Raw genomic sequence first — 10,194 nt, 5'->3', positions numbered from 1 at the left:
CCCCCCCCCCTGCACCCAACCTGCTGCCCCAGCCCAGAGCCTCCTCCCACACTTTGAACCACTCAGCCCCAGCTCGGAGCCCCCCTCCTGCCCCCCAAATCCCTCAGACCCAGACCCACCCTGGAGCCCACACCCCCAGCTGGAGCCCTCATTCCCTTTCATGCCTCAACCCCCTGCCCTAGCCTGGTGAAAATGAGCGAGTGAGCGAGGGTGGGGGAGAGCGATGGACGGAGGGGGATGGAGTGAGCTGGGGCGGGGTCTGGGGAAGGGAAGGGGAAGGAGCAAGGGTGTTTGGTTTTCTGCAGTTAGAAAGTTGGCAACCATAATTAGAAAGGCAGATGAATAGAGAGGCAGCTAGATGCATGGAAAGATATTTCTTCAAATCAACCACCACGGATTTGCAGCTGCTTCTGGGGTGAAATCCAGCAATTGTTGAATAGCTCAGAGGAACATTATGCTACAGTCAGAACTGAATGATACTGACTCCAACTGAAAGTCCAAGAAGAGTTTAGGTAGGTAAAACAAACTTAAGCAAACTGGAATATGGCCAGGATGCCATAACACCCCTATGATTACAAAAAAGTACTATGGAATCTTCAGTGACTATAAGTGGTCAGGGCTCTGGTATTATGTGTCATCTGAAAGAAGTCACTTTCAGAGGTATAATGCCCCAGTAGTGTGTGGTGCTTAGGCCCAATTCCTAGCCCAAGATCTGTAGATATTGGATAGTGATACTAACAAATGCTGCAAAGTTAGCAATCTAGCTTTTTATCAACTGATAGTAGGAAATCACAAATGCTGGGGAACTGTGAATTCTGTGATGTTGGGGTTTTTCTGTTTCCTCCAGCATGCAGGTTTCTTTCCAAAATAATGCCTCTAGGTTGTCTGATTATGGAGATACTTATTATTATATAATAACTAACACAATGCTGCCCTGTTAACTAATGATGGGAAAATACCTCATTACTCAAAACCAGGTGATTGTCACTGTTTGGGGATCCTACTGTTCAAATTCTCCTTCCCCTAATACAAATGTCACCTGCATCTCAGAACTTCCACTCCAATTGGCCGAGACCCTCTCCTTCATCACTGCACAAATTTACTTTAGTCTGGTATTTGGTGACCCCATGGTGTCTTTGAGACAGCCAGTTGTCCCACTTCTCCATTCAGTCCCTTCAGAAAGTCTGACAAGTGGACCTATTCTCTCCCAGTCCACCAGGAATCCTCAAAAGGTGAGGGTCTGCCCTGCATCTTGCAGTGAGACCCGTAAACGTTCACCACAGTCCTGCTGTTACAGGTTCTCCATGTTGTGGGGCTAACGTGCCTCAGAATGTACAGGGAAAAGAAGCTCTGTGGACACTGTCACAGTGTCATTAGTAGGTACAATTTACCAGGTTCTACAACATTAGAGAAGGGAGCAGAGATGCATTTGGTTTTGGGTATCACCCTTCATACAGAAGGGGCAAAATCTTGTTCCCATTGAAGCCAATGGGAGTTTTGTCATAGACTTCAGTGGGGCCAGGATTTCACCCATGGTACCCTTTAGCACTTTACTAAGTGGTTGCCTGATGGTAGAGGAAGGGGATGGGGGAAACCAGTGGCCACAGAATAATGCAAAAGGGAACAGAGCATGCTTAAAAGGTAAACTTAAAAGAAAGTGATTCATCTGGGATATTATTATAGGGAAAATCTATTTCTTTCAGTGCATGTGTAAAGCAACTACATTAGAACCTCAATTTTATAAACAGACCAGTTATATGAACAATTTTTCCTGACTGGAAAAAAAAAATCATATAACAAATGTGGTGCTGATGAAGAACAAGTTGACCTCCCTTCACATTCTGATGCCTTCAATGCACTGGAAATGGCTTTGCAGTGGTTTGAAGGACACGAAGAAAGTGATGCTGTTAGGCAGCATACCTACAGTGATTTTGAGATGTTAAATTGTATGTACTCCTCAATCCCAATTAGTTTGTAGAAAGGGGTTCTACTGTCTGTTAAAAAGTCAAGTGTTTTATGAGGTAAGGTAATTTTCCAAGCATTATGCACTACATCATTCCCTCCCTCAGAAGCACTTATATTCATACAAATAAGGACATTATATAGACAGTGTATGTATTCACAGGGGATATATTGTTGAGTTCAAATGACTTTAGAGCTTCTTCTGGGTAAACATTTGGATTAGGGGAAACAAATCCTGAGAGTTCAGATTCAAGTTTGCCTGGTGTCTGCATGGGTCTAAAGCTGGTTTAAATCAAGGGTAGATCCACTGACTTCATGGAGCTGCACCAATTTACACCAGCTGAGGAACTGGCCAACAAGGTTTGTTTAATTAACATGAACCTCGGTTTTTGTATTCACTATTCCTAACATGAACTATTTGGTGATACGTTGACACCTAGGGCCAGTTGTTATTTTGCAGCACACACAATGGTCACTTGGAATTTCATGGTAGCAGATCACTCTACTCTGAGGCCCACACACAATTCACTCTAGCTGATGGCAATAAAGAGCTTGTGACACACATTTGAGAAGTTTGATTCCACCCTTCTAACACACACTAGTTGTGTGTTAGAGAGCAGTGATTCTCTCACTCTCTAACACACAACTAGTTTATCATGATACATTTCTATCAGGTTTGTCTTGAACAGAGGGCAATATGCATCTAAAAGGAGGGTTTGTTTTAAAACCAGAGTTTGTTCCTGTGTAAACACAATCTCGCTTCATCACCAAGGAGCAGAGAATCCCCCCGTACAGTGGGGGGAAAAACTTCCAGATCAACAGTAGTTCCTTCCTTCCTTGTATGATGTGTTTTTTAAAATTTGATTTCACAAGTTCACTGCTCAATGTCATTGAACTACAGATCTGAATTAAGAGAAGAAAACGTCAGCCTGCCTTGTTCCTTTACCAGGAGTCATACAATCCACCTACAAATTTAGTCATCATGTCATTTGCACCCTAATGTGTATCCTCCTCTTCCTCTTGGGAACCCTCTTGTAACAAGCTTAGCAGCAAAAACAGCAAGACACATTCACTGTGGACCCTGCACCAGGTTTTTACTGCACACATTGAGGAAACAAACTAACCTAAACCAATACCTCAGGAAATATCAGAAAGTTAGAAATCAATTGCAAGAACTGTCAGCTCCTTACTGCACAGTTTTACATGTGCAGATTTGATTTGCTGAACAAAGTAATGTAGCCCATGTGGTTCTTTTCTTCTCTCTGGCCTCCTTCCAGAGGCTGCGGATCAGTTGTACTGCAGCTCTTCAGACATTGACACATGGGGCTTCTTTCACTGACCTCTAGATTTCTTTCCCTGAGAGCTTGGGCGCTCTTCCTATCCAGGCCATTGCTAAACCAGCACACAGCATACACTGTCTGCTTCCCTCCTCACACACCCATTTCCCTCTAAAAAATCCCAAACTTCTGTCTCTCTCCCAACACCTTTTACACACTAACACCTTGCACTGAACCACACTCACCCCTCTGTTTGACACCCCCCATATGCCCACCTTCCTGCCTAGCACTCATGTACTGTTTGCATGTACACCCCCCCCTTTTCAACCACACTGACACCTCATACACATCCACACATTTTTTTCGACACATCCATGCTCTGTCTACAAAACCCCTCACACATAGCTGTCTCTTTTCTATCACTTTTGCACACTCTACACTGACTTTGTCATGGACAATCTACCTTTATACTCACACTCAGCTCTTGGTTTGGCTGAAAGCCATTGAACAAATCTGTAAATCCGGTTTATGATGGAAACCTCTTCAAGCCAGGGGGTACTACCCCAGTTCCAACATACCTGCCCTCTCCTCTGACACCAACACACTCAGTACACCCCCTGCCCTCTGACACTGACATACAGCCCCTCCTCTGACAGGACACATATGCACGATACACCCCTCTCCTCTGACACAGACACACACACGCAATACACTCCTTCTTCTGACACTGACACACACCCTTCTCTGATGGTACACGCACAGTACAGCCTTCTCCTCTGACAGGGACACAACCCCCCATACGTATACCTCTTCCTCTCTCTCTCTCTCTCACACACACACACACACACAGTACAGCCCTCTCCTCTCTCTCTCACCCCCCCGTACAGCCCCTTCTCTGACAGGGACACAACCCCCCATATGTATACCTCTTCCTCTGACACACACACACACACACACACACACACATAGTACAACCCTCTCCTCTGACAGGGACACAACCCCCCATACGTATACTTCTTCCTCACACACACACACACAGAGTACAGCCCCCTCTCTCTCACACACACCCTGTACACCCCCTCCTCTGACACACACACACGGTACAGCTCTCCTCTCTCTCTCTCTCTCTCTCTCACACACACACCCTCCTCTGACACACACGCACACACACACACACACACACAGAGTACAGCCCCCTCTCTCTCACACACACCCTGTACACCCCCTCCTCTGACACACACACGGTACAGCTCTCCTCTCTCTCTCTCTCTCACACACACACACACACACAGAGTACAGCCCTCTCCTCTGACAGGGACACACCTTTTCCTGACACAATCACACCCTCTCTCCTCACACACAGGCTCACACTCCCCCTCTGGCTCCCTCCCCTCCCCTGGTCCCAGCGCTGCGGGGATCTCCGCAGAGCGCGGGGAGGCGGGCTCGCCGCCAGGGCCAGTGGCCCAGGGGGAAGAGGGCGGCGCGGGGCTGCTCCAGCTGTTCCCCCCGGCCGCACCTGCGAGCGCGGCCGCCCCCCGGTCGGAGCCTGGCGGCAGCGGAGCAGAGCGGCTCCAGCGGCGGCCCCGTCCCGGATGGCTGTGCCGGCGGGGATGGAGCTCGGAGGGAAGGTGAGCCTGGGAGGCAGAGGCAGGAGCAGTTGCAGGTACAACAGAGAACGGGACGGGGGCTAAAGCTGCTGCTGCTGAGGGGGCAGCCGCCGATGGGGCGCCGGGCACCTGCAAGCCGGGGGGGGGGAAGGGGGTTTCGCACCTGGTGCTGAAGCCAAGGGCTGGGGGTGCGGCCGCCTGAGGCGAGGGGGGGCTGGTGGGGCTGGCTCGGTTGCTAAGGGCTCCATGCCCCCGTCTCTAACCCTGTGCCGCCCGCCTTTGCTTCCTTCCAGCACCTCGGCGCCGCGGGGCTGCCCCGGACGCGCTGAGCCGCGGGGCTGCGCGCTGAGCCGCGGATCCCGCCCGCCCCCGGCCCGGGCGGAGTAGGCGGCAGGATGTGGAACCAGAGCGGCTCGCCGAACTCCAGCGCGCGCGCCCCGGGCTACGAGAACGACACCTGGCCCGAGTACCCCTTGCACCTGTTCCCAGCCCCGGTGCTGACGGGCATCACGGTCACCTGCATCCTCCTCTTTGTCGTTGGGATTCTAGGCAACCTCATGACCATGCTGGTGGTGTCCAGGTTCCGAGACATGCGGACTACGACCAACCTCTACCTGTCCAGCATGGCTTTCTCCGACCTGCTGATCTTTCTCTGCATGCCCCTGGACCTCTTCCGGCTCTGGCAGTACCGACCCTGGAACTTCGGAGACCTCCTCTGCAAGCTCTTCCAGTTCGTCAGCGAAAGTTGCACTTACTCCACCATCCTCAACATCACAGCCCTGAGCGTGGAGAGGTACTTCGCCGTCTGTTTCCCCCTCAAAGCAAAAGTAGTGATCACCAAAGGGAAAGTCAAGCTGGTCATCCTGGTCCTCTGGGCTGTGTCCTTTGCAAGCGCGGGACCTATTTTTGTCTTGGTTGGGGTTGAGCACGAGAATGGAACGAACCCCTTGGACACCAACGAGTGCAGAGCTACGGAGTATGCGATCAAATCAGGGCTGCTCACCATCATGGTCTGGACCTCCAGCGTCTTCTTTTTCCTGCCTGTGTTTTGCCTGACTGTGCTTTACAGCCTTATTGGGAGGAAAATCTGGAGGAGGAAGAGAAAGAACATGGGACCAAATACCTCTATTAGGGACAAGAACAACAAACAAACTGTGAAAATGTTAGGTAGGACTTTCTATTAATTCCATTTTACTGTTGGGCGTGTGTCAGAGAGAGAGAGAGAGAGAGAAAGACGTTGATGGTGCTTTAAAATGGTCACTAAAAGTGAAGTATTTATCGACCATTTTTACTATATGGCTAAAGTTTATAGTAGCAATATAACAAAACGCTTCACTCTCTGAGATTTATACCAGCGTCCTATGCAAAATACTCTGGCAGATATTAATATATCAACCTCTGATATTGAAAAGAATAATTAATAATGAAAAATATGAATATTACACTCACTATTGCACTGAAAATTCCTGAACCTCTTTGTAAATAAGTTAAAGGTACCAAATGCCAGCTCGAGGAGGATTTGTATTCACAAAACTAAACCCTTCTAAAAGCATGACATTTTGCTGCAGGGATCTAAACAGAATGGATCGATGCATGTAGAGAATTATGGGAATGTCAATTTCTTTAAGCCTGTTGAAGAAAACTAACAAATATAGTTAATTAATGTAATGAAAACTAAAGTACTTACTAAGGAATATTCTCTTTTAGAGTCTGTGATTCTGCTCCCATTGAAGTCAACAGCAAAACTCCCAGAACAAGACCAAGTCATTAGCCCCTGTCATTTTTAATTTAGTATGTTTAAATATTTTCAGTAAAATAATATTTGCTTGTAAAATATTAACCTTAACATACAAATGAACACGTCTTAACCCTAAAGAATCTTACCCCATAAGCACTCAGTGTCAGTGCAGTTAACAGGCATCCCATGTATGGACTAAATCCACTAGCACAGAAAAAGGTAACACTTTCTGACACTATCAGTTTGAAAAAAATTGCCATCAGTTTATTGGTAGAAAATTACAAATTCTCTTATTTTAGCAGCATTGTTCCTGTGCAAGTAGTCCTTTCACATATGAGTAATCCCATTGATTTCAGTAGGTCTCTTCATGTAGGTAACTTTTTTCTCACATGAATAAGGTTTTGCAGGAGACAGCCCAACTTTACTAAATTCAACTACATTGGAGTTATTGGCCAAAGAGCTGCACAGTGTGGCTGCAATAGGTCCCGTGTATCTAAATTATTAACTGTATCTAACTGATTGTTTTATTCATTTTTTTAATTTACTAGGCAACAACAACATGTGTGATAAAAGCTGTGAGATACTTTGTGTACCTTCAATTACATTTTAGGATCGATAGAATACTTCAGAGGGTTAGACGTTACCTTGGAAGTAACTCACTACTAACATTTTTGTTTCCTGATCTAAATTTTCACAACTGTGAATTTTTGCTTATTACAGGAAGAAAACCCTCCATACCTCATTTCCATATTTATATTTCTAAAAGTTTAAATACTGTATACCAATTTCCAATCCTAAATTACCTCAATCCTAAAGCACTGCCGCAAACATTAATAATATTTCAAACACCTTGCTTCACACCACATCAGAGAATGAAAGCATTGTGGCTAGAATCTTTTATTGGACCAACTTCTGTTGGTGAGTGAGACAAGATTTCGAGCCACACAGCGCTCTTCTTCAGGTTCAAACTCTTGTCCCTCTCACCAACAGAAGTTGGTCCAATAAAAGATATTACCTCCCATACGTTATCTCTGTAATCTCCTGGGACCGACACAGTTACAACTACACTGCATGTGGCTAGAATGTCCTTTAACAAAAAGACAACATTCTCTACCTGATGAAAATCTAATGAAGGATATAATGAAGGAACTCAATAGGGGCTCAATAATTCAAGGTGTGTAATGCCCTCAGCTTCCATTGATTTGAATTTTCTGTTTAGAATTTCAAATGGACAGCTTTAAATCCTTACCAGGTCTGGAGCTGCAAAGGCCAACAATTCAAAATTATCAAAAGGCAAAGTTAGGCTTCTATATCCATATTCAAGGACCTAAAAAAGTTGTCTGGTTTTCAGACGTGCCTAGCACCCACTGATCCCAGTAAAATCAATAGGACTGAGCACCTTTGAAGATCATGCCATTTGTTTTTAGAGGCTAAATATGGATCAGCATACCTAAATTCAGTCCAGTCAAGCTGATTTTTCATGTGTATCTTATTTTTGAAAATGTTGGCCTTAGTTTATAATAGTAACTCAGATTCCTTAAGACTCAGTGAGGGAAATATTACTGTCCCATTTTACAAATGGGGACTCCGAGGCAGAAGCCGGTTAAATGGTTTCCCTAAAATCAAGCGCTGTCAGCAGAGTTGGGAGACTATGATTTCTCGCTGTATGTTCATTTAAACATAGGAATCTCTTTTGAATGTTTTGTGAAAAGCTGCTGATAATTATCTCCTTTCCATTGCTTTTCAATCACGCTTTATAAATATTATTTCAGCCATGGCACGACACACCAAGTAAAATCCTGGCCACATTGATGTCAGTGGCAAAACTCCCATTAAATTCAGTGGGGCTAGGATCTTATCCAGATAGGATAATAAACAAAATGAGTTTTCTGGTAAAATCAAATAAGTTAACTACTATACCTAATGAAAAGGCTGTTAAAAACTCTATCCTGAAATTCTTTTGTCTTTTTTGTGTGTGAATAGGGCTATTCAAAACAATTTAAAAAGTACTGTTGAACCAATAATGAGTAATGAACCAATAGAAAATATTCCCCACTTCCTAGGAAGTGTAGAAAGCAAAATGGGCAAGAGCTCAAGTTTTCAGATACATATTTTTAGCTTTGCTCTTCTTAGGGTAACTCATTCTCAAGAGCAATATATAAGCCAGAAGGTTCATAGGATGGATTGTGCTTGCCTCGGTGCCTTTTTTTTATTGTCTTTCATTCTCTTGCGGATAAATCTTCCACAGCTCCAGATTCATTTTCCCTTACTTTGAGTCCTTTACCCAAATTCAATATAGCTCTATGTCCTTATACTTTTAATGATAAATTGCAGTTCTAAAGCCATCAATTATATTTATGAGCTTTGTTAATCACTGTGTATGTTACTCTTAATTATTCTTAATGTCAGTGTTTTCATTATATTGTTCCTGCAATCCTGTTTTAGCAAAAACTCAAAGTGATGTAGTTGAAAACTATTTGTACACTAAACTCAGCTGTGATTTATATATTAAAATATAGCTATATATTTTACTATATTATCATCATTGTTATTGAGATATATAATCTACTATTAATTATGTAGATATTAATTTAGGAAAAACAAATGAAAAACCCCAAATAAATTATGATCAGCTTTTTACTTTATGCAAGTCACATTCTTTAAATTTCACTAGTATTAAAGAAGTATAAGTACATTTAATTTTAAATGACCGATTGTTTTAATATCCTTCTGCTGTTTCCATTTCAGCTGTGGTGGTGTTTGCTTTCATACTCTGCTGGTTGCCTTTTCATGTAGGACGATATTTGTTTTCCAAATCCTTTGAAGCCGGATCCTTGGAGATAGCTGTGATCAGCCAGTACTGCAACTTGGTGTCCTTCGTCCTCTTCTACCTTAGTGCTGCCATCAACCCTATCCTGTACAACATTATGTCTAAGAAGTATCGAGTCGCTGCTTGCAGGTTGTTTGGACTCAAAGCACTCCCAAAGAACAGATTCTCTGTTACAAAGCAGGAACATTCTTGTGCTTGGACAGAATCTAATGTGATTACATGACAACCTATATCAAGTGCTAAAGCATCACTTACCAATATTACACAGAAAGCCATAATGAAAGAGAAAGATATTCAAAGCAAAATGTAAAGCAGTATTCCTGTTCATCATTGGGGCTTGCTAAAAGATATGATGTAGACAGTTAAAGGTAAGAAAAATGAGTGGAGCACTGAGCAGATAACGGGTGATCCATGCTGACAGAACTCTAGTATTATTTTCCTGAAGCTTTTGGTGCCTATGATTTTGTATGAAGACACTGGCAAGGGAGCTGGACTTTATCATTAAAAAGCAGGATGCAACCCTGTCCATCTTACTTATGTGACTTCATTGGGAGCTAAGGTGAGCAGGATTTGTCCCGTGATAATCTTAACATGTCAATGGAATCAGGATAGCAATCAGATCAACTTCATTGAGAGTTTTGCCTAAGTAAAGATGAGGCCCTAGAAGAAGTTTAATTCAGCTGCCTTTTGCAGGTAAACATTGAATTTGTTGTGCTATGCCATAATCATGGTCAAAAGCATTCAAGAGGAAATGATTTATGAAAGAGAAAGGAATAAAAG

General features: G+C 44.0%; 1 protein-coding gene across 1 annotated transcript; it reads left to right on the top strand.

Moving 5' to 3' along the window:
- The first annotated feature begins 5,241 nt into the window (after positions 1-5,241).
- On the top strand, positions 5,242-9,637 carry GHSR (growth hormone secretagogue receptor). The gene is made up of 2 exons (XM_024221163.1): positions 5,242-6,013; positions 9,333-9,637. Exons 1-2 carry the CDS (start codon positions 5,242-5,244, stop codon positions 9,635-9,637), a joined length of 1,077 nt encoding a protein of 358 aa, XP_024076931.1.
- Positions 9,638-10,194: the final 557 nt, after the last annotated feature.

Source organism: Terrapene carolina, unplaced genomic scaffold (genome assembly GCF_002925995.2).
Source record: "Terrapene carolina triunguis isolate 2854851 unplaced genomic scaffold, T_m_triunguis-2.0 Scaffold88, whole genome shotgun sequence".
NCBI classification, from domain to species: domain Eukaryota; kingdom Metazoa; phylum Chordata; order Testudines; family Emydidae; genus Terrapene; species Terrapene triunguis.
The sequence above is the reverse complement of the archived record's forward strand: the minus strand, read 5'-3'. Positions and strand labels throughout refer to the sequence as shown.